This window comes from Neovison vison, chromosome 3, assembly GCF_020171115.1.
Source record: "Neovison vison isolate M4711 chromosome 3, ASM_NN_V1, whole genome shotgun sequence".
NCBI lineage: Eukaryota > Metazoa > Chordata > Mammalia > Carnivora > Mustelidae > Neogale > Neogale vison.
Genome location: NC_058093.1, coordinates 219,601,001 through 219,625,822, shown reverse-complemented (window position 1 = coordinate 219,625,822; position 24,822 = coordinate 219,601,001). Strand labels below are relative to the sequence as shown.

At 45.9% G+C, this 24,822-nt stretch overlaps 1 protein-coding gene across 1 annotated transcript in view; it reads left to right on the top strand.

The window, feature by feature from the left end:
* ZNRF3 (zinc and ring finger 3) overlaps positions 1-24,822 on the top strand; it is a 156,531-nt gene that overhangs the window by 79,345 nt on the left and 52,364 nt on the right. Inside the window, exon 2 of the mRNA XM_044243998.1 lies at positions 15,272-15,397. Within this exon, the coding sequence (XP_044099933.1) occupies positions 15,272-15,397 (126 nt within the window). The remainder of the gene's footprint in view (positions 1-15,271; positions 15,398-24,822) is intronic.

Genomic DNA, 24,822 nt, shown 5'->3' with positions numbered 1-24,822 from the left:
AGGAAACTGAACCTCGGGGCTGTGTTCTCATCACACCATGCCACCGATGGTAATCAGAGCCTTGTCCTACCTTTTTTTTTTTTTTTCCCCTTTTTTGACTTGTCATTTATTTGCATAACTCTTTAATAACTGCTTTTATTGAAATAGAATTCATACATCATATGAATTCTTCATATGTGGAAAGTGTACATTTCGGTGTTTTCCCATATATTCGCACAGTTGTACACCATCACCACAATCCGCTTGAGAACATTTCCATCATCTCTGAAAGAAACCCTGTACCTTCTAGCTTCTGCCTCCCTGGCCTCTCGTTCCCTTACCCTTAAGCAGCCAATAATCTATTTTCTGTCTTTCTGTCTTTATGGATTTCCCTATTCTGGACTTTCATATGAACAGAGTAGGTGTGGACTTTTTTGACTGGTTTCTCTCACTGAGCGTGATGTGTTCAGGGTTCTTCCCACGCTGTAACACACATCAGTACTCTGTTTCTCTTTTTGTGGCCAAATATCCCATCGTATGGGTGGATCACATTTTGTTTACCCATTCTTCTGTTGATGGGCATTCAGGTTATTTCCACCTTAAGGCTCTTATAAATAATGTGACTATAAACACTCATGTGCAAGTTTTCGTGTGGACTTAGGTTTTCATTTCTCATGGGTATACAGCTAGGAGCGAAATTGCGGGGTCAGGTGGTAACTTTATAGGTAATCATTTGAGGAACTGCCTGACTGTTCGAAAATCAGCTTTACCATTTTACCTTCTTTTTTTTTAAGATTTTATTTATTTATTTGACAGAGATCACAAGTAGGCAGAGATGGAGGCAGAGAGAGGGGAAGGGAAGCAGGCTCCCTGCTGAGCAGAGATTCTGATATGGGGCTCGATCCCAGGACCCTAAGATATGACCTGAGCCGAAAGCAGAGGCTTTAACCCACGGAGCCACCCAGACGCCCCCGTTTTACCTTCTTGCCAGCAGTGTAGGGAAGTTCTGATTCTTCCACATTCTAGACAGCACTTGTTATTGTTTGTCTGTCTTATTATGGCCTAGTGAATATGAAGCAGTGTCTCATTGTGGTTTTGATTCACGTTGCCTTGATGGCTTGTGATTTTGAGCAGTTTTTCACGGGCTTATTGGCATTTGCATCTCTTTTTTTGAGAGAAATATCCACATGGGTCTTTTGCCCATTTTTTTATAAATCAGATAACTTGTCTTTTTATTCTTGAGTTGTAAGAGAGTTCCTTCAGTATTCTCGTCCCTTCTCAGACGTATGATCTGCATGTGTTTTCTTCCACTCCGTGAGTTGTCTTCCCATGTTCTTGTTGGTGTCTCTTGCAGTATAAAGAATATTAATTTTGTGGGAAGTTAGTTGGTCTGTCTCTCTGGCTGCTTTTGCTTTTGATGTCCTTTCGGCCGACTTCCCACTTGCCAGGCACACAGGCCTGCTTAGCGTGTAATGTGCATGTATACACGCATGGTGGCCATGATCAGCAATGGCCTTCAAATGGGGAGACCAGGCTCAGGGGTTACGTAACTCTTCCAAAGCCACACAGAAATTAAGAGGCAGTGGTGGGATCCACCCTGGCCTGTGGCTTTAAGCCGATGTCTGACGCCACACTTCTCTTCCATGGTGGCGTCAACACTGAATGACAGGCTCCCCTCTAGGCTAGACAGTGGAGGGCCTGCCTGCTCTTAAAAAATGGGTTAAGAATCTTCTCAAAACAGTTGCTTGATGAGTGTTGAATTATTCCTCCCATTTTCTATGTTTTTCCAATTAAAGAGACCTTCTGAATAAAACTGAACTTAGGATCTTGATTGGGAAGTAACGAACCTGCCTCTCAAAGGCCTGCCTTTCTTTACATTCAGAAAACGACTCAAGATTACGGCAAGCTGGGTTTATTCCTTCTACGGGTTCCTTGCAAGGAATTTCTCAAATCTCAAGAGTTACTGTCTTTATTTTATAAAGAACCCCCCCCCCCGGACTGACAACGTTATTGTAATATTTGGGGATATATATTTTTGGGCGTGAGGTGAAAGGATTTTTCACCTTGGTTTTGGTTTGAGTCTTTTTGTCCACCTGTTTTGTGCTCTCTGAAGAAAGGAAAAGGATTATTCCGGCATAACTTTGTAAAGTTTTTTATGATCAGGTGTTCCCGTTGAGCAAGCTTGAAGTATTGGGATGACCAGAGCTAAGCTGCTGTGTTTAGACGGATTAGAACAGTGCTTTTTATCGATTTCACCCTGTGGGCTGGTTTACAGTAGGTTTCCCTTGTGTTTTCTTGCTGAGCCCTTGTAGGCACTCATGGTGCCTGGCTTCCCAGCTCATGCAGAGACCTTTCTCCAGAGCGCTCTCGCTTCTGCTGGACCAGCCCACTGGAGGCACGTTGTCATGGGAAAGCAACACATCTGTCTGAGCGCCCATTTCCGCTGAGCCCTGCTGTGTGTTACTTTGAAACTGTGTTACACATAGAGCTGATTTAGTGGAAAAGCCCTGGTGAGTTTCGGATTTCACTCACCTGTTGTATCAGTGTTTGTACATACATTTTTATTTTTTTTCCCCCCCCCCAAACTGCTGATCACACAACACTACAGTAAGGGAGGGCTCCGATCTTAATTGCCTTTTCCTGCCCTGTGTCCAGCCCAGGGTCAGTGCTCAGCACATGTTGGTTTAGATGAATACTGTTCCGGAATCTAAACAAGGAAAACCTCCCACTAGCCTTACTCTCTAATAACCCACCAACTTTTTCAACTCTGTTTGCTTTCAGTTTCTGCCCATTGGCAGGTGGTGCTTTCAATAGGCTTCCTTATGCACACAAACTTTTCTTAAAATTTCACACATGATGCTTTTCATACTATGTTCTCGTCATCATCATCTTCTTGTGATTACATAATTGCCCCATAAATTATGCATGTCGTTTTGCTTGATTATATAGTATGGTCAGTTAAGGCACAATTTTTCTTCGAAGTGTTCACAGCTTGGAAGAGGACTGCTTTAAGATCTTATTGTATAAAGTCTCTTCTTTGGTTTAGAATACAGCCTCAGCATCTATGCCTAAAAGGGGATTCTGGGGGAAAGAAGAACATAAAGAACTTGGGCTGTTTTACAAATTGCTAGACCAATGGGTGCCCCCCCCCCCGCCAAATTGAGCCGATCCACGCTGTGGTCAGGTGTTCACAGGTTTCTTTCCCTACAGTTCTGTCCTGTCATTTCTGTTTACTCTTTACTCTGTTGCCTAGCATATAGAGACACTTTAGGAATATGTTGTTCTTTCTGTCCACTTTGTTGCTCATCTAGCTTGTTAATTGTGCTAAAGGAATTGCCCCAACTCCTGCTGCCTCATCATTTCTCAGAATAACTTATGATAGATGGAGCTTCTCTCTGTATTGCTACCTACCTGCCCAGCAGAATTTAATTAAATGATTCCTTTATAGAGCCAGATGTTACTCCTGGTTTGTGTCATATTAAGATCTATGAAAAATTTAAATGTGTTTTTGGAATTTTTTTTCACTTGCTTTATTTTTCCAGTTTCAGACCAGCTTCATGTAGTCTTTTTTTTTTTTTAATTTTATGATTTTTTTTTTTAAAGATTTTATTTTATTTATTTGAGAGAGAGAGAGAGTGAGAGAGAGAATGAGCAAGGAGAAGGTCAGAGAGCGAAGCAGACTTCCCCATGGAGCTGGGAGCCTGATGTGGGACTCGATCCTGGGACTCCAGGATCACGCCCTGAGCCGGAGGCAGTCGTAATTTTATGATTTTTTTTAAAAAGATTTTATTTATTTATTTATTTGACAGAGAAAGCGAGGGATCACAAGTAGGCAGAGAGGCAGGCAGACGAGAGGGGGAAGCAGATTCCCTGCTGAGCAGAGAGTCTGATGCAGGGCTTGATTCCAAGACCCTGAGATAGATCATGACCTGACCTGAAAGCAGAGGCTTAACCCACTGAGCCACGCAGGTGCCCCAGCATCATGTAGTCTTAATGATTTGTTGTTTTCTAGTATTCTCTTCTATTTATTTTTTTAAGTAGCCTCCACACCCGTCGTGGTACTTGAACTGATGACCCTGAAATCGAGAGTCGCATGTATGACTGAGCCCACCAGGCGCTCATATGGTATTCTGTTTCAGTCTGGAAGAATGAGAATCCCACTTTTACCCTTTCCTCTCCAACATCTTTCCTCTTGATTGGGTAACTGCTGTGTATAAGCCCCTAATCCTTACCTTTTTATAATAACAATAATCAATGGGGCCCCTGGCCGGCTCAGTCAGTAAAGCATGAGACTCTTGATATTGGGTTGTGAGTTCAAGTTTTGTGTTGGGTAGAGAATATTAAAAATAAAATCTTTAAAAAAAAATAAAGTCTTTTTTAAAAAAAAAAGCACAAAAAAACAAGGAGCGCCTGGATGGTGTAGTTGGCTGGGTGTCCAACTCTTGGTTTCTGCTCAGGTTGTGATCTCAGAGTCGTGAGATCAAGCCCCGTGTTGGGCACCACACTCAGCATGGAGTCTGTTTAGGACTCTCTCTCTCTCCCTCTGTCCCTTCCTCTCCCCCACCCCATTCTCTATCTCTTTAAAATCAATCAATCAATCAGTCAATCACTTAAAAAGCCAATCAAGGATCCTTTATTACATTGCCTTGCAATTTAAAGTAAAACTATGTCCATGAATTTCTGTGTAGAGATTAATACCTGTCATCTGGTAGCCCTTTGATGAGTTACCACAAGTTACTTTAAGAATGGATGTAGAGGGGCTCCTGCCTAGCTCAGTCAGTAGAACATGGGATTCTTGACCTTGGGGTTGTAAGCTCGAGCCCCACATTGGGTGTAGAGATTACTTAAAAAAAAAAGAAAAAGAAAAAGCATGAAAACCACACAAAAAGAGTGGATGTAGAATTAACTTTTCCTTAATGTTTTCAGATGCTTTCCTCTAGTCCCTTGGATATTTTTTTAAAACTTTAACTTGCAAAACATCTCTATCTATTTGAAATTGGAAATGCAATTCTAAGTGGAGGTTTGTAAAGTCAGATGGGAGATACACACAGAGCCATACCTACGTTTCAACATAATTCTCCAGCAGGGGGGAAGTTCTAGGGGGATACAGGATAGTCAAGTGAGAAAGGGACTTGAAATCCTTGTTGCCTTACCTGACTTCTTATAGCAACTTCTCGGTTGTTCTTTCAGTACTATAGAACCTGATAGGATAGAGACTGTTCTTGGTTTTTTTCTACAAAGTGACACCCACTGCAGGGGACTTGAGCTTAGTGATTTGAAAGCCAGAGCCCTCAGTGGAGAAGTGCGAGAAGGGCTCGTTTAATCCTCAAGCAGTTCCCAGTTGGGAAGTTCCAGCAAACAGCAATAGCCAGCTCCTTTTTGGGACTGGACAGGTGTCTGTCCCCATTGCTATGACCACATTGGGGCGGGGGACATGCTGTATTCAGGTACTTCTGGATTCTCGATCCAGAAAAAAAGGTTTAAACTGGGTTTGTTCAGAAAGCAAAGAGAGTTGTCTCTTTCTTTGCACACAGAGCAGAAAAAAATCATCCCTTTGATTCAAGAGAAAAATAGGTGGGGCTGTCCTTTTCCATTCTCTCACATACATTCTAAGTCCTGATTCTAGCCACCACACCTTTTATGAAAAGGTCCAGGGGCTGTTGTATCAGGTAAACCTCTGTCCCACAGTGACACCCTACCCTGGCTGGCAGTGGCCAAAGGACAAAAGGAAGTAAGTTTCCCTTTTAAATCCCCAGGAATTTTTTTGATGAGATAATATTACAGAGTGAAATGTCTCTCCCGCTGTTAGTTCAGTGTTTGGCTCCTGTGTAACAGTAACCCACTTAGAAGCGGGCAGCCCTTTGGAAGTTATTTTAAACTTCAAGCAGAGTAGAGAGATATTGTAACCCTGGCTAAGAGCACCCCCCTGCCCAGGTTTCAGTTTTGTCCTTTCAGACGCTTGGAAAGTGCACCAGTATATCTCAAGGATTTTGTACTGAAAGCTTCTTAAAGAGCTGGTCTTGGTTTCAAAGCTTGGCTTGGTGTCCCGTACTCAAGGGAACATAGTTCTCTTCCTCCAGATATTTAACCTTGTCTGGCATGGTGTTTTGGCTTTGAAGTTCCCGTAGATCCTTTGTCCATTAACAAAACCGGGAAACCATGATAGTCCGACTCGTCGGGCTCTTGAGAAATTAAAGATCGGTCCATCTTCATATTTCAACATAAAACCAGATGTTTGCTATCCGGCCCTGATGATGGTTGGGTACAGGCATTGTTTCTTGATAGTCATTCTGATTTAGCGGCTCCTTATTTGGAAACACAAGTAGGCTATTCATTGCCTCTTCTAAAGGTTATAGGATCTCTGTGTGTCTGGGGGAAGATCGGGGCTTCTCAGAACAGTCACCCTGGTTACTGTGTCTGCCATCTCTATAACACCCAGATCCACGTCACAATCTGGTGCCACCTGGGAGTTATTTTTGGTTGCGGGGGTGGTGATGGCTGCTGGTTCTTTCTGCACCATGTCTCCCTGAGTCATCCCTGTGCTGTGTTCCCAGCATCCTCAGCCCAGGCCCTGGATAAATCCCAGAGCAGCCGTCCCAGTCCGAGTCTTCCTCTGAGGACCCTCTGTCTTCTACAGGATGCTCCTGGGGTCTCTCTTCGGCTGGTGGAATGCTTCCCCACCAGGACCCATAGAATCTGCTGGAACACGTGGAGGAAGGGTCTTCTGTCCAGCAGTGCATAAAGGTTTTTAAACAAAGTGTGTGTGTTTATATAAAAGCAAAGAGTACTTCCTGACTTCCTATAAAAAAAGAACATTGCTGGGACGCCTGGGTGGCTCAGTTGGTTGGACGACTGCCTTTGGCTCAGGTCATGATCCCGGAGTTCCGGGATCGAGTCCCGCATCCGGCTCCCAGCTCCATGGGGAGTCTGCTTCTCCCTCTGACCTTCTCCTCGCTCATGCTCTCTCTCACTGCCTCTCTCTCAAATAAAGAAATAAAAATCTTTTTTAAAAAAAAGCACCCTTTGCCATCCCTGACTGCTCTTCTCAGGGGCAGCTATTTTCAGTTATTCAACTGGTTTCTTCTGCTAGTTGTCTCTGCGAGCATTTCTAAAATTCTGTGAATTATTTCTAAATAATGTGCTTATAACTGCTACCTCATACTTGGGGGTCCATTAAACAACAACAACAAAATGTTTTTTACTTCCTACTATGGAAAGTGGGAGATTTTGTCCTCTTATCCCCTTCCTCCTGTTCCCTTCCCTGCTCCCTTCCCCTTCCCCCCACATCCCATCTGTACATTTTTCCAATGTAGCTGCATCGCAGTTATGGTTGAGATCAGGGTTTCTGTTATGGCCGTCACACTCTTCAGCCAGGCCACGCAGAACATCCCCTGCTTAAGGTTTACAGTTCTGGTGTAACTTTTTACATTTTTTTCTGGAGTTAATAATTGTCCCACCATGTGCCGTTACTTTAGTTTGCTATATGACTATCACTTTTTGTTCTCTTATGCAGAACTGAAAAACTCTTGTCAGTATCATCAAGCCCATTGGGTAATGACTCAGGTAGTTGTTTGCTTTCTCTTTTGGGTGTCGGGGCGGGGGGAGGCTCTCCTACAGCTGGTCTATGGCCGTCATCCTGGGGACATCATCTTTCTCCATTTCTCTGTTGGATTCCCCGTGCCCTGGAGCCCATGTCTGGTTGGAGCTTGGTTTATTCTTTTGTTTTGTTGGAGCAGATAGCGGCTTCTGATATCAGATGCGTTGGAAAAATTTAAGGTTTTACTTTTGGGGGCACATCCTCTCTTCTTCTCCACTGCCCTTACGAAGCACTGTCAAGAGCCTGCCTGAGTGAAGGACGGAAGTGTTATATTCACTGTATGTAGGAAGCTTTAGCCCCCTCTCCATGCTCAGCTGCTGTCCATTGCCCAGAAATCTTTTTTTTTTTTTGGTCCCGAGGATGTCTTTGGTGACCTGGTAATCAGCGACTGTGAAGAGTCAGGTGGTTTAAAGTTCATGCAGCATTTGATTAAATCCTGACCCGTTTGCCCTGGTCCCCACTTAGCTGAGCACAGACCCAAGTGGCATACCAAAAACAAAGCATGAGGCATGGCATCAGGCCTGCCTCCAGCCAAAGGCTGTTCTGCCAGCCATCCTTCATTGAGGACCTTGTTGGGGTGGAACGGGACCCCTGTAAGATTCTCCTTCTAGAAGCAGGTGCCTGTCTTAGAGGGGACGCTGGAAGAACTGTGGCAGGCACCAAACAAAGCATTTGGGGGGAAATGGTTTTGGAAGCAGCGACCTATATTGGTGCATTCAAGAAAGCTGAATGGAAGGGGGAGAGTGAAGCCGGCCTCTAGAGTATTCTAGGCAAAGGCATAAAGCGTGAGCAAACATGACAAGTCTAGAGGAAGTGAAGAATATAAGGGCTTTTCTACTGACGGAGTATTTACTCTGTTACTCTGGTTATATGTTTTACCTCCTTTAATCCTCTTAGCACCCTGTTAAGGCAGACAATACTGTCCCCATTTGACAGGTGAGGAAATAGAGGTTTATAGAAATTGAGTCATCTGCCCAAGTTGATGTGCCTCCGAAGAGGCAGGAGTGAGATTTAAACGCAAGGTTGCCTGGTTCCAAAGCTCTCATTCTTTCCACCCCAAAACACCTTTTGGAACAAAATCAGGAGTAAGAGAGCAAGAGCCATAACAACACAATGTTCCTGATAATGTCAGACCTCGTGTAAAGGATTAACTGTCCATTTTCCTTCAACTGACTTAAGCAAAAACATCGAGCATCCCAGAGTTATTGTTCTGAAGGCACGAAGCTACAGTTACAATGCAGGACACATTTTCTTTTATTGTCTCACACTTTAATTGTAGCTGGTTGGTTATTTGCTCTGTTCTTCCAGGGATCCATCCCAGGAATTTTGCTTATCTTCTCATTCCAGGCTGTTCTTCCCTTTCTACAGCATTCTCTGCCCAGCAGGGTCTTAGTCAATTCCACTCTGGGTTTCTGAATCTAGTTGTTTCTTTATGTTTTCATTAACAGTTCTTTGTGACATCCCTGAGTTCTTACACACAAGGCAGCCATTTCTGACTTTCTTAAAAATATTAAGGGGAAAACTTCTTACATTTCAAGCACCTGATCAGGTAAACCTCACACATCCAAATATTTCAAGAAAATAAACTCAGAAGGGCACCTGGGTGTCTCAGTTGATTAAGTGTCTGACTCTTGGTTTTAGCTCTGGTCATGATCTCAGGATCACCAGATCAAGCCCCATGTTCAGGCTCTGTACTCAGTGGAGGAGTCTGCTTGAGATTCTCTCTCTCTCTCTCTCTTTCTCTCTCTCCCCTCCTGCCACTGCCCCCTCTAAAAAAAAGAAATACATTTTTTAAAAAAGAGAAAAACTCAGAAATCCCCGTAATTTTTAAATGCTCTCTTGCCACGTTAAGTTCAAAGTTAACATGCTCAGACATCATTCACTGAAGTATCCTTAGGTTGATCTGGAATGATTAACGTTCAGGAGGGCACACAGGTTTCATATGTAGTCACTGCCTGTGTGTCACTGGCTGGCGTCAACACGTACGAATTAACAAGCCTGGTTTTTACATGACGGGCGTCTGGAGTGACAGTGTGGAAGCGGTGTTTGTCTGAATCTTCAGGGGAATATATGCATTTCATATGTAGGACACCCTCGTTCTCTGTATAGGATTGTTACCCGACACAGGACAAGGATCTTGTTAAATCGGGGTCTGGTATTTCTTAGTAAATAGTGGAAAGAAATTGTTTGGGGCTTTTTCTTGAAAAATGAAATGGAACATAATTTATCTTTTAACTTTAAAAGTTAAATTATAATGGCAGCTATGCATATTAATTTCTGGGCATAGTCAGAGCGAATCCTGGGTGAGCAATGTTGGGATATTTTCAGCAAAATTGTTTGAGGGTCTGGATGTAGCCTCTTTCTCTTACGTTTGACTTTAGCAACAGGATCATCAAAAAGTAATTTTGATTGAGCCTGGGTGGCTCAGTGGGTTAAAGCCTCTGCCTTCGGCTCAGGTCATGATCCTAGGGTCTCTGCTCAGCAGGGAGCCTGCCTCCCCCCGCCCCGCTGCCTGCCTCTCTGCCTACTTGTGATCTCTCTGTCAAATAAATAAAATATTTTTTTAAAAAGTAATTTTTGCAAAATATCAGAGGACTCCCTTGCTTTTTTCAAAGTTCTGTCTTAATTCTTTGATCGTACTCTGTGAATCATCTCTCTTGTGGATTTCTTCTTTAATCCTTCGCTAGATTGTTGGGCTTTGAGTGGAAACCCTGTTATTGACCAATACAGCTTTTATGGGCTCCATAATACTCTGCCTCAGCTGCCGGTTTGCACGTCTAGTTTGCAACTCACACGGTCACAATTGTTATTCCAACAGTTAGCAAGTGGTGACTATAAGGATTAAATAAAATATATAAACATAATAGTCTAGTAAATAATTATATGAAAACCCCCTCCTTTGCTACCCTTAGACATGGCATATTTGTTTGCATTTTATGCCTTTGCCTAGAATATTCCATCCTTAGAGAGGGTCAGTTCACAGAGAAGTATTTTCATGTTACAGCTGCTTGTGCTTCCCTAGAAAACGTTCTACCTAGCTCCTAAGTTGGAGCCCTTGGGAAAAGAGGACCCTAAGGTATAAATGGCTGGAGGCCTGGGGTGGGACATTTCTAGAAGCTGATACTGTCATCAGGGGTGGGCTGACAAAGACCCCAATCATAACAGTATTTAGCAGATGGTTCAAGGAGGCCAGTTTTACAGATGTCGCTGAGGTTGAGTTCATAGGACCAGCAGTTGGGCACCTGGGTTAAAGACCTCGGAGGGAAAGCACAGAGGGTGGAGGTGGGAAGACGGCCGAGGTAGTGAGGGAGGCCTTCAGCCCTCTGAGATGTGATGTTGGTGGCCTCTTCACCCTCCATGGGGAAATAAACCAGCCACGCCAACAGATTGCGCCCGCTGGCACGTCAGAAAAATTCCTTTTGGTTTTTGAGTCTTTGATCCACATTCAGAAGTCAACACCCTTGACAGTGGCTGCCATTTGGAGCGAACAGTCCCCTCTAGTGTCAGTGGAAGATTCGATTGGGGCTTCTTAGAGGAGAACAGGAGGGTGTGTCCGCAGAGGAGGCAGAGAGCGCCTGGCACAGCGTGTGGCCCAGGGCGCAGGGCCTGACCGCCTCCGGGGACCCGGACCAGCGGGTGTGTTTGAGGCTTACATAGTTCAGATTTCTGCATGCCTGCGGACACACTCTTGACATGCCTCTCCTGGCACGTGGTTCCTTCGCAGCCTAAACCCCCAGTCTGGTCGTGGCCGCTTCCTCTCACCAGGGCTGCAAAGGGCCAGGCTTGGCCATCTCCTCCTCCTGTGGTTCTCCATTCCCTCCCTCTTCCTACATCCCACCCACCCTCCCAGGACACCCCTTCTCTCCAGCTGCCCGTGACTGTCCCTCCATTTTTTCCACCGTACCCTGCACCCTAAATGTATCCCCGTGAAACAGCACGATCAGAGTATACACAACAGGCTTATCAATCAAAGGGTTAGAAATGCTGGTGTTTGCAAAGTTTGAAAACCTTTTGTTTTTTGGACCTTACACCTTCTGCAGAGCTCTAATTTCCAAAAGCAAATCCTGAATCCCTATGGAGTATTCCTCAGTGTTAGTTACTTGTCCAAGAACCTGTTGGTAATCTCTCAGAGCTAGTGTTCTGCAGGACATGGTTTCCAGAAGGGCGGCTGTAATTGGCTGAGGCTCCAGAAGGGTGGGAAGGGGACCACTTGGTCCTCCACTGTGGAGCCCCACCTTAGCTGAGTGCAGTTGTATCTGAGTCCGCTCTTGGGACATTTTTTTACTGTTGGAAATTCACCATTTAAATTATTTTTTTTAATTTATTTATTTGTCAGAGAGAGAGAGAGAGTGCACACAAGCAGGCAGAGTGGCAGGCAGAGGCAGAGAGAGAAGCAGGCTCCCCGCCAAGCAAGGAGCCTGATGTGGGACTCGATCCCAGGACCTAGAATCATGACCTGAGCCGAAGGCAACGGCTTAACCCACTGAGCCACTCAGGCGTCCCTTAAATCATTTTTTAAAATATTTTATTTGACAGAGAGAGAGATTACAAGTAGGCAGAGAGGTAGGCAGAGACAGGTTCCCCGCTGAGCAGAGAACCTAATGCAGGGCTCGATCCCAGGACCCTGAGATCATGACCTGAGCTGAATGTAGAGGCCCAACCTACTGAGCCACCCAGGCGCCCCATCCATTTAAATCATTTTAAGGTACACAATTCAGAGGAATTTAGTATATTCACAATGTGCATCCATCACCATCCTCTGATTCCAGAACATTTTCGTTACCCTGAAAGGAAACCCTGGACCCATTGAGCAGTCACTCCCCAGCAACCACAAATCTGCCTTGTTCCCACGGATTTGCCTATTCTGAACGATCTCCTGTCAGTGGAACCCCAGATCCAGGGTCTTAGACCTGCACCATACTTCAGCTCCCCCAGTGTAGCTCTCCTCCATTGGCCAAACCTCATTCATGTGTAAGTAACAAAAAGCAGCTCTCCACCTGGAAACCTCTAAGTCATGTAGCCAGGTTAAAAATACCACGGAACGAATACTGCGGAAAACGGTCAGTGGTACGGTTGCCATGGCCATGGCCATGGCCATGGCAATTTCAGGAAACCAACCTGAGCTGGGCGGGAAGCCCCTTCCGGGTGGTGGAAGCAATGGCCTATTGGCACAATTGGTTTATCACCCTCACCCATGTCCTCTTCAGAGGTCTGCATTTCAGGCCACTCGTCATTTAATAAACCACCAAATATGTTAGAGTGGCCTGGGTTCTTGAGGGGCGGAATCTTCCATTTGTCCTTTAGGCACGATCATCGAGCCTAAGGACTCAGGCAAACATTGGATGTCCCAGGGTTCTTGGTCTCATGCATCGGAATTCGCAGGGGATGGGTTATTCCTCACCCACTGGAGAGAGAGGCCAGCCGCCCCCTTGTAGCACCCTGTGCCCATGTGCCTCACGGATTTATGCAATCCTCTTGGTCCATTGAATTCCCAAGATTCTCTCATCTCTGGGCTGCACCCTTCCTAGCCCCTCCACTCGATGCCTCTCAAGGCCGGGCATGCCACCACCAGGAGCTGTGCAGTCCATCTCCCTCAAGGAACTGTTTTCAGTGGGGGACACTTGTGCCCAAGAACCTGTGGTATTGTCTTAGTGTCCAAACACCTTTCTAGTTTTAGCCTGTGTCTCTCCCTCTCAATGTAGATTGTGGTCCTTCATACTTACCACACTGGTCTTGTTCCTCTTCCCTCTCCAGCCTTTAGCTCCTGCTCCCCAGGCTTGGAACCACTGCCTGCTCTCTCTTCTTTTCCCAAGACTGACATGACTCTTCCTCAAAGCTCACCTCACAGCTCAGCACTTGCACAGGCTTCCCTGAAGCTGCCGGCACTCTTCCTGCCCACACCACGTTTGTGTTGCAACTCTAGGACCACAGAATTTAGAGCTGGCAACATCTTTTCCTAAAGATTTAATCACGTGGTCTTTCCCTCTCAGTCAGATGACTGGGTCTTGGAGGAAATATGGTAAAGTTAAGCAAGTGGAGTGGGAAAGCACTAGACTGTGAACACGAGGGCCAGGTTACCTGTGGGTGCGGCCCCTCGTTGGCTCTGTTGTCTTGGAAAAGCTAGTTCTCTTGAACTTCAGTTCTCATCTATAAAATGAGTGGGGAAGAAGGAGAGTGCTTTAGTTTTGTGTTTGCTGCTCTATGAAGTTATAGCCGGGCGCCTGGGTGGCTCAGTGGGTCAGGCCTCTGCCTTTAGCTAGAGTCATAGTCTCGGGGTCCTGGGATCGAGCTCCACATCGGGCTCTGTGCTTGGCGGGGAGCGGCTTCCCCCATTCTCTCTGCCGGCCTCTCTGCCTGCTTGTGATCTCTCTCTGTCAGGTAAATTAATAAACTCTTAAAAAAAAAAAAAGTTATAGTAAACTCAGTGGCTTAAAGCGTCCCAGATTTATTCTCTTAGCGTTCTGGAGGTCAGAAGTTAAAAATGGATCTGTAGGTGACGTTCCTCCTGGAGGCTCTAGGGAGGACCTGTTTCTTGTCTTCTCCAGCTTTTGGAGGCCAGCCTTGGAGGATATTTTTCCATCAACCACAACAGGTTCTTAGGTCTCTTGTGTCTCCACGCATTTCTTCCAGTCATATAAAGAGTTCAGCACTGTGCTAGACTCATTAATTTCTTGATAAGTTAGTTTATCTGTGAGGATTTCCTCTTCTCGGATTGTTGCTGGGGATCCCAGGGCCTAATAAGACTCAATGATAGAACTGTGAGCGCAGACTTTAGGGTTGGTCTTGGGCTTCCACTGACTGCGCGTTCACTGGCAAACATTGGATGATGCTCTTCTTCCCCTTTTTTGATTTTCTGCTTTGCCCATTTTGAAAAAATCCTCAAAGAAGTTCACCTGTTCCCAGTAGCCAGGGGTGGCCTTTTGAACAGCTTGTTAATTTCACTGGTGATTTTGTCATATGTCCTGTGGTCTTTCCATAAATTCCTGAATGTGTTTTCAGGTCCTCCTGCATAACTTGCCATACATGTGTTGTTAAGGTTTAGAAGGCAGATCGCCTAGGATAACTAACCTAGCTAGTTTCATCATCAGCAATTGCTACTAAATATTATGGTATCTCACGGGAATTTAGATAGGCATTTATATGGGAGTTAGGCAGTTTTTCTTGCCCTGCATCCTATCGACTGGTGTCCGCCTTGGGTGACCACCATGTAGAAGGCAGTGAGAAAGTGGGGAGCTCAGCCAGCTCTGTCAGAGGAGTGTGCGCCCCTTGATCTCGGGGTCATGGGTTTGTGCCCCTTGTTTGGTGTAAAGATTACTTAATAATTAAATAAACTTTTTTAAAAAAAGGCAGTGAGAAAACATTTGTAAAATCCACCCCCCCACTTAATTTTAAGATTTTTTTTTTTTTAAGATTTTATTCATTTATCAGAGTGAGAGCGCACAAGCTGGGGGAATGGCAGGCAGAGGGAGAAGCAGGCTCCCCACTGAGCAGAGAACCCGATTTGGGGCTTGATCCCTGGACCCTGGGATCATGACCTGAGTCAAAGGCAGACGCTCAACCGACTAAGCCACCCAGGTGTCCCTAATTTCAAGTTTTGAGATTACTTTTCACTACTGAGGCTAAGACACACTTACAGGGTGGGTCTAGAACCTCTGAGGCCTGTGTGTTGAAGCTTTCTTTCTCTCTGCCTCCTAGATGCACCCACTGGGCCTGTGTAATAACAACGATGAAGAGGACTTGTATGAATACGGCTGGGTAGGCGTGGTGAAGCTGGAACAGCCAGAATTGGACCCGAAACCATGCCTCACTGTCCTGGGCAAGGTAAGTGCCAGGCCCTCTGAATTGATCTGCTTCCAACTGGTGTTCTCTGCGTTCCCATTTCATCAGTTCCTCACCTGGCTGGTAAGCCGCGCAGGCACAGCACTCCTTCCCAGCTGAATCGTGTGGGAGGAGGACAGAGACATGTCTTGTGGCGGCCCCACCATGGTGCTCCTGACCTTGGACTCCGGCAGAGCCTGCCGGCCTCAGAGTCGGCTCCCCCTCTTGGCACTCTGTGACTCTAGGCAAGTCACTTCCCCTCATGGAGTCTCAGTTTCTTACCTGTGAAATGGGTTGATGATAGACATGCACCGTACCTTCCACCCTTGGGGACAGAGCTTTCAGAAAGCTGAGATTTGGGGAGTTTAGAAAGAGATTAAGGCTGTACCTATTTTATATTAAGTGACCGCCCCCCAGGAGGTCTAGGGCCCTTCCGGTAACTAAACACACTCATACTTATATAGCGAAGTGTATGGATATTCACATTAAGTGGGATGACTAAAAGCTAAATAGCCTCATGCTAGTTCCCTGAGCTAACTTTGCCTCTAAATGAGTTCAGGTCCACTGAGTTTTGCTGCCAAGTAAGTTATGGAAAAACTTCTGGGTTTTAGAGCTTTTTTGGTTTCAGAATGGCAGACAGCAATTATGGTCCTATATTAGAACTTACCTCATAGGATGGTTGGGAGGTGAGAGGAGATGCAAACAGCCAGCAGAGTGAGCTCTCAAAAAATGTGTGCTGCTGTTGGCTGCTGTCATCCCATTTAGAAGTACTAAAAAAGACTCATGAGCCAAAGAGGGGTCAGCATTATCTGTGGCTGCAGTGTTAAGATAGAAATAAATTTATTTTGGGAAACTATCCATCAATGATCTTAAAATATGACAGGTGACAGTCTGTTTTAAACTGAATCATTTTGTTAAAGGGAAAGGTTTGGAGAAAGGGATTAAGATTTTAGTTCGGAGAAAATGTGGTATCTCCTAAGGATAGTGTTATTGCCTGGATATATGTATATATTTTTTTATAATCTCAGAAGCTGCTGCCTAGGTACCATGGAGAGACAGCTGGGGGAAAACAGAGGTGGCTTTGATGAAGGATGCTTGCCAGGGAGTGTTTCTCAGACTTGAAGATGTGCCAGCAAGTCTCCTGAAAGACTTTTGGTCCAGGTGGCTGTTACGGGTCTAATCTATGATTTTTTTTTTTTTTTTAAAGATTTTGTTTATTTGACAGAGAGACACAGCAGGAGAGAGAACACAAGCACGGGGAGTGGGAGAGGGAGAAGCAGGCTTCCTGCTGAGCAGGGAGCCCAATGCTTGGACCCTGGGATCATGACCCGAGCTGAAGGCAGACGCTTAACGACTGAGCCACCCAGGCGCTCCCTAATGTGTGGTTTTCATGTCCCACTTGTCTTCTGAAGCTTTTGAGTGCTTGTCAAGTTCTCCTGCTCTTTTATAGGCGAGGGGGAAAAAAACCAACCCAGGAATTATTACCTGTTTGGTTTACAGTTCATGAAGTCAAATCAAGGTGTTTTAGGTGACCCAGGCCCTGATACTTCATCGTTTAGTCGGCCAGACCTGCTTAATGATGCTAGGAGAGCAGCGACCCCTTTGAGAATACTTAAGTGTTTTCCTAGGAGAAATGCCAGCTACATCCAAAGGTTAGGAACACTGCTTTCCTTGTGGGTAATACACTCCTTGTATAATATTTTCTCCTCTACTTAAGTTAATGTTATGCGAGGCTCAGCAACTTGGCCGAATTTGCTTTGCCCCCCGCCCAGTGGAGTTCTGCCTCTGCATCTGTTGTGTCTGTGAGTGGGTTGGAACAGGGCTCCCAGGGATGCCCCATTGTTCTTCGATGGTTTAGTGGTGTTGAGGTCACTCAGAGAACCCGATTGTTGCTTCCTCCCCCTGGAACAACCATAGAGTGGTTTTACTTGAAGAGTTCTGTATGGTTTGGCCTTCCAGCCTGCAAAGCCAGGTGGTATAAAAACCCTAGATGTATCTCGAATCATTAAGTACTTCTTGGGTTTATTCATTCACCAAGTATTTATTGAAGCAGAAGCTAAGCGTGTGGTTCTACCTGCTTGCAATCAACAACCCTCTCCCTCTACCACGTTTCTATTTGGAAAGGCTCTGTCGTGGCCAGGCGGTATTTACCTGTGGTTAGTCACTAAAATTTGGCTTCATACTTGAGAAAAATCATTAGCAAAAATGCTTGGGCCAGACAAAGCAAGATAGTTCCACAGTTGTTTAGAGCCTGGGTCTGCACCGGAGGTGTGGTGACTCATGCATCTCTCTCTCTCCCCCTTCCTTTTTTCTTTCTCCCTTCCTTCCTTCTTCCTTTCCCTTTCTCATTCTAAAGTGTAACAGTTCTCAGCTTTGATTTTTTTTTTCAAGATTTTATTTATTTATTTGACAGAGATCACAAGTAGGCAGAGAAGCAGGCAGAGAGAGAGAGGAGGAAGCAGGCTTCCTGCTGAGCAGAGAGCCCGACTCGGGGCTCGATCCCAGGACCCTGGGATCAGCTCATGACCTGAGCTGAAGGCAGAGGCTTTAACCCATTGAGCCACCCAGGTGCCCCTCAACTTTGATTTTATTAAATTTGCTAACTGCGCTTTCCCCCCCTTTATCTTGAGTCTTTTTTTTTTTTTTTTGGAGAGACTAAGGTAAAGAAAAGCAAAGTGAGCCATGTGGGCAGCCCTGTCTTCTGCAGATAGCATGCTTTTCTTTCATTTCTTTGCTCTCGGTGGTTATGGCAAGAAGGTGGTGGGCAGTGGAGAGAAGCACAAAAGGAAGAAACTGCAGCCAAGTCACCGTGGGGGTGGGAGGAGGGACGGCTCCATATAGATGTTGAGACTTGCTGAAAACCCTCGAAGGGAGGACTCTGTCAGGCCTTTGGAAAAGCCTGTCGGGGAGTGGGGTGGGGGCAGGGCCAGACACAGACCCCTCTCCTTCCCCCACCCACCATGCTCCCCGCCCACAGAAAATGCCATGGGGCGAAATGTTGAAACAAGAGAGGAATGTCCTAAATTAAAAAACTGTAAATGCCTCTCCAGGAGTTCAAATAAAGTTTCATTTTAAAAGCAAAAGACATAAACTCATCACCTTAGTTTATTACTGAATTCTTTTGAACTCCTCAGAAGGGAACACTATAAACGCATGAGAGAAGAATGATTTATGATCCCCTCCTTATAATCTTTTCGATTCTGCAGGAGGCCGGGCCGACGGTAGGATCAGCTGGGGAGGCAGAGCTGGGGTGAGAGGGAGTCCCCCACAGGGACACAGCCAGCCAGGGCCCTGCGCCAGGCCCTGCATCATACCAAGCGCAGAAGGAATCCCTCGGCTTTCTGGGCCTCTGTTTTTCACTTCGTGTCGAGAGACTGTTGCGGCCTCCTTACTCTTCCACTGTTTTCCGCTTCTGTGTCATTTAAGATCTTTTGAGATTCTAGTTTGGGGAGATTCTCTTTGCAGCTTTGAAAGGCAGACTCAGTTGCTTGTGACGGTTGACGTGCTAGGAAATTAAAATAGAAGAACATTGCCACTTCTGAAGAGCTTGCTACTGAAAGTAAGGGGTCGTTTTTAAACCATCCCCAAAGTGCAGGCACTGTATTTATGCTCTGGACATCTTAACCCTTCAGTTCAAAGTGTTTATTAAGCATCTCATGAGATGCTTAATAAAGCAGTTTGAAGGTTGAAGAAGTTTGAAGGTCGACTTTACTAGCTTCGGTTCCTCTGGCCTGTCCATGTAATGGAGGGTCTCATGGCGGGAACACACGGGATGTGCTGGAGTTTCTAACAAAGCCTGCGTGGCCCAGATTCCATAAATGAAGGCAGAATACACCTCCTCTCCTCCTCTTCCCACGTTGGAGTGGAACCTTAGGGAGGGTTTGGAAAGATAGGCTGGCCAACAGGCATGGACTGGCTCTTTCTGGTACTTAGGAGGACAGCATGAGGAAATTCATGGAAAGACAAGAAAAGCAAGGTCAGAGAGACCCAGCTCTGGCGGAGTGACCTCAGAAAGGTCCCTTCAGTTCAGGGACCCTTGGGCTCCTCCATGGGCCTTGTGTTGCCCTTGTCATTGTGTTGGGGGTCCTGCGAGGTGTTTGCAGAGAACTTTCCACAGAGCCTGGCTAGTGGTAAAATGCCTGATGGGAACATAAAGGCGGCCATCATGTGTTGGGTGCTCACTGAGTACTAGGAGCTTTCCAGGCGGCATCTTTCATTGTCAAACTGACTCTGAGATGGTGTCCCAATTCCCGTTTTACAGTAAGGAAATTGAGTCCCGGAGAGACATTCTCTACGTGACCTAAGACCAGACGGCTCCCAAGTAGCCGACCTGAGATTGGAGATAAAGACTGGTCTATTGCCTCATCTGTGTTAGTTTCTTCCCTTTGCCCCCTTTTGTCTTCCCCAGTTTGTAGATAAAAATCGGATGCTTTTTCAGTAGCCACTGGCTTGGTTAGGACTGTTGGTTCCTCTTAACGGAGACCCAGCTTGAACCACGTTGAGCCAAAAGGGCTCCTGAGTGGTATCAGGGAACCTGTGAGAGGTGCTGCTGCTCTTCTAGAACACCCGACTCTGGGGCTCCATGCCAGCGGCTCTTCCCCAAGTCTTCTGTATATCTGCTTTCACTCCTCTCTCTCCACCTGCTTGGTAGGACACACAGCCCTCCAGTATCCCTGGGCTTGACACTCCCTTGGTTTCGAGCCTGAAGGATTCCAGAAAAGGATTTGTTGGCCCATCTTGGATCTGGTGGTCACTTTTAGTTTGGTCAGCTGTGATAGAGGGCTGGGAACACACAGAACTTAGCTTCCTGCCCAGCCATGTGTGGGGAGTGGGAAGAGGAAGTGCTCTCCAGAGGAAAGCTGGTGGGGGACAGTGCTGGGCTACCCCCTTGCAGTCACCAACTCCGAGATGGGATCGTTAGCCGATTGGTAATGTCCATAGTTTATTCTGAGTCATTCAGACAGGCACTGATGGGAAGGGGCTTCTCTGGTTCGTGTGTACTATGAAACGTTCGTTCCTCCCCTTGCCCTGAGCTGAGGCCCAGTCCCTGGTACTGATCGTAATTGTGAGGAGAGGTGAGTCCATGGGGCTGGAGTGGTCAGATGGGTTTTACAGAGAGGGGCTCTATGTATGAGTCTGGGAGAGGTAGGGGAGTAAGCTCCAGGAATGGGAAAGGAAGAAAGCAAGAAGTTCTTCAAAAGGCATTGAAAGTTGCTGGGGAATGAAGAGGCTTTTCAGGTTAAGGAGTGTAGTCTTTATTCTATAGGCTGGTTGGACAAGGAAGGATCGGGTTACTCTTTGCTGTTGGGTGTTTTCTGGGAAGTGAGTAGTGCCCAGACGTCAATTCTCTTCAATGGCTTGGAGACATTCAAGCCAGTAGCATTGCTGAGGACGTCTTGTGTTTGCCTTCATATTTCCTGTCTGGTCACCTGCTCTTCTTCTGTTTTCACATTTAGGTAAATGTGGTGTGTAGAGACAGTGTGGCCAATAGTGTGTGTCAGGGTGAAAAACTGCTCTGGCCTATAATCCCGGCTCTTCCGATAGGCAGTGGGACACCCAGAAGAGAGATTGGCAGAGGACTGAACCCTTAAGTTTGCTCCGCCAACCCACATCCAACCCTCAGAGTATCTTGGGAACCGCTTCACAAAGAATGAATAAAGACCCTAGAAGCCAAAATGACTGGAAAGTAGAAGAAATTCTCAAAGGACCTTCATTTTCTCAAGATGTTTGGGAGGAGAGGGAGCCTAGAATGGTTAAGACTTGGGTTTAGGTATCAAACTAACTTGAATTTAAGCCCCAGTTCCAACCCTTTAATCCGTGTGACCTGGAACAGTCCGTGGGCCCCTTGGCACGCTTCCACCTCTTCTGTGGGAACAGCACCTAAAGGAGACAGTGCGCGTCAAGTGCTGGTCATGGTACAACTAGAAACACCAAGCAAAGTGTAAGCCCTCATGGCCCATCCTCTCCCTCCTGTGTTCCCCTTCCGTTTCTTTTAGCGCTCAAATTCCTATTACTTGAATAGTCCCCGGTGGTTGCCAGGAGCTATGGAGAGGGGAGGATAGGGAGTTCGGTGGGGACAGAGTTTCATGAAGAAGATGAGAAAGTTCTAGAGATGGATGATGGTGACGGTTGCACAGATCCATGAATGCATTTCCTGCCTCTAAACTGCATGCTTAAGAAGAGTTAAAATGGTAAGTTTCGTGTTACTTGCATTTTCCCACAGTAAAGAAGAAGTGGTATTACTTAATTACCTCCACAGTAAGTGAAGTTTGATGGCAGTGGGTGTAGAGAAAGGAAGCATTTGGTTCCTGAAGCGATGGCGCGTAATCCCACCATGAGTGATACTCGCGTCTGCTGGGTCCCGGGGGAAAGCAAACCCTGAAATCCTATAAGGGGAGTTCTAGAGAGGTTCCAGGAGCAGTGAGGACAGAGACCAAACCCCCTTTGTCCATCAGGCTACCCCCAGGAAAATGTCCTTCATGGTGTGACTCCCGCAATAGGGAGTTCGGGAAAAACAGAATTCTTTGTATTCTCTTTTCACACCATAGCAGAAAACAGGAAAGTGACCCTAACTGCCACCCACATATGTTTGAGTTTCTTCACCTGATACTAAGCAGAACCTGATGTATAATACAGTGATAGGTGGTAGCTGGTCCTTAATGGACAAGGAATCATCCAGAAAGGGGACCGTCACTCCATGATGATGAATGGCCAAGCCTTTCTGCACCAGGGCTTTACTTTTCTGGCCATTGTCCCTCTGGGTTCTCTGATAAAAGTCAAAGCCGGTAAAATCATTGTATAAGTGTTGATCTAGCACAGAAGTTCTCACAGTATGGTCAGGGGACCCTTAGGTATTCCCACCAGTGGTCTCAGAAGACCGGAGCTGTTTTCATAATAACACTATGATACCACTTGCTGAATCACTCATTCCTTCACAACTGTATGGTGGGCTTCTCCAGACACATCATTTTGTGTGGTGACTTCATTGTTCTGTTCGCTAAGGGAATGTGTGCTCAAATATTCTATGTTTTAAGGATTTCTCAGTTTTGGGGTACCTGGCGGACTTAATTTGTAGAGCATGTGACTCTTGATCTCAGCGTGGTGAGTTTGAGCCCCACGTTGGGTATAGAGTTTCCTTAAAAATAAATAAATATTTCTTAGTTTTAATTCTTAATATGGCAAATATCAGTAGATATAACATGCAGAAACAGAAGTTCTTTGGGGTTCTTAATTTTCGAGATGATAAGAGGAGATCAGAGATTTGAGTGCACTGAACTAGCATGACATCCCCATGGAAAGATCATCTCCTAGAGCTTGGCTGAGGGAAACGTCGTGATGAAAGGTTAGGGGAAGGGCACTTGGGTGGCTCAGTCAGGTAAGCCTCTGACTCTTTTTTTTTTTTTTTAAAGATTTTGTTTATTTATTTGACAGACAAAGATCATAAGTAGGCGGAGAGGCAGGCAGAGAGAGAGAGGGAAGCAGGCTCCCTGCTGAGCAGAGAACCCGATGCAGGGCTCCGTCCCAGGATCGTGGGATCATGACCTGAGCTGAAAGCAGAGGCTTTAACCCACTGAGCCACCCCGTGCCCCAGCCTCTGACTCTTGATTTCAGCTCACGTCATGATCTCAGGGTCCTGGGACCGAGACCCCCATCAGGGTTGAAATTGGAATTGCTGCTTGAAATTCTGTCTTTCCTTTCCTTCTGCCTGTCCCCCACTGGCACTCACTCTCTCAAAAAATAAAAAAACAAAGTTAGCAGAAATGAGCAGAAACTAGGGGACAGACAATGCAGGAACTAGAGGTGAATGTGTTGTCATGAAATTATTCTATTCTGTCGTATCAGAGTCAAAGAGTGTTGGTTCTGAAGTTTAAATAATTGGAATAAAACCAATGGGTTGCTGTTTTCCATATTTAATAACAAATAACTGAACAATGAACTTGAAGAACTTAAGTAAAAAAGATCTTACTGTTTTGAGACTTGCGTTGGGATATGACCTTCAGCCTTGACCTTCGATAACAGCTTAGCTAGGTAGGCCTTTCCTTAAGGCAAAAACGGGTGGCAACTTGGATCAGACTGCAGAGTTGTTTAAAACCCTGTAGGTGTGTAGGTGGGGTTTGGGGGGGGGGTTCTTATCCTCCAGCCTGCCCTTCTCATTGGCGTTTTTTATCACAGAATGCATTTCCTTGGGTGCCTGAGTGGCCTGGCCAAGACCCACTTAGCACTCTTCAGTATGAGATTCCCGTCTCCAGCAGGACAGTGGGACTGGGGTCTGACTTGCTGTGGGAGAGGGGAGAAGGCAGCCGACTTAGCAGGATCTCAGAGGCAGCTGCCCCCCATCACAGGCATTGGCTTCCTCCATTCAGGGAAACATGGGGCACTTTGACTACACTGTGTTGCCAGGGTATTGCTGGGGAGCACCACGTGCTTGCGGGCATTTACTTATGTTGGACCTTCTCTGAGCATGTTATCTGAGTTCTTTATTGCTGTGGTTCTCACCTGGAGGTGTGCCCTCCCTCCCATCCCTGGGGACATTTGGCCATATCTGGAGACATTTTGGTTTCCCTCCCTCCCCGGAGGGATTGGAGATAGTGATTGGGGGTCCCACTGGTACCTAGTGGTTAGAAGCCAGGGATCCTACCCAACATCCTAACAGTGCCCAGGACAGCCCCCCACAACAAAGAACCATCTGGCCCCAGATATCAGTGGTATCACAGATGAGGCACCCTGTCTTATGATGGACAGATTTTCTCTCCCGAAGAAGACCTTAAATTCTACTTCTTTCCTTCTCTTCCCTGACCCACTGCCCTCCAGTATAATGCCATAGTAGCCTTTGTGGTATGTTGTGGTGCAGTGCATGTTCAGTGTTCGAGCACATTCATGTTTCCATGTGAGCAGTGCAGAGAGCCTGTATCTTGAAGCAAGCCGTGTGGTCTAAGAGTGAAGGGACTGCGGCTTCCACTCCCATAGTAGCTGGGTAACTTCAGGCCAGTTAATCTCTCTTTGCTTCCATATCTCTGTCAAGATAGTTGTGATGATTAAAAAATGACATATGTCAAGTTTTTGGAATGTGTGAATTCTCCACAAATAACAGTTTCCTTCCTTCTCTAAACTTGCTCCTACCAAGCGGATGAAAGTCCTTTTTCTAAGGTGAGCTGAGGTGGGTTTGTTGTTGGAGAGGAAGTTTGGAAGGCTCTTTGGATTTATTTTTAGGGAACACTTGGGTAAATACCTCCCATATTTGGTTAAAAAGGAAAGCAGGAAAGGAACTTAGTAAAAGAAATCAGATCAGGAGGAAAAGATTGGCATGATATGAATGGAAAAAGGAAAAAACTCAGGGAATACCAACTTTTCTCCTAAGGTCACGTGTCTGATGTGAAAATCACAAACTCTTAATTTGATGCTTTTCTTCTCTACCTAAATCTTCCAGG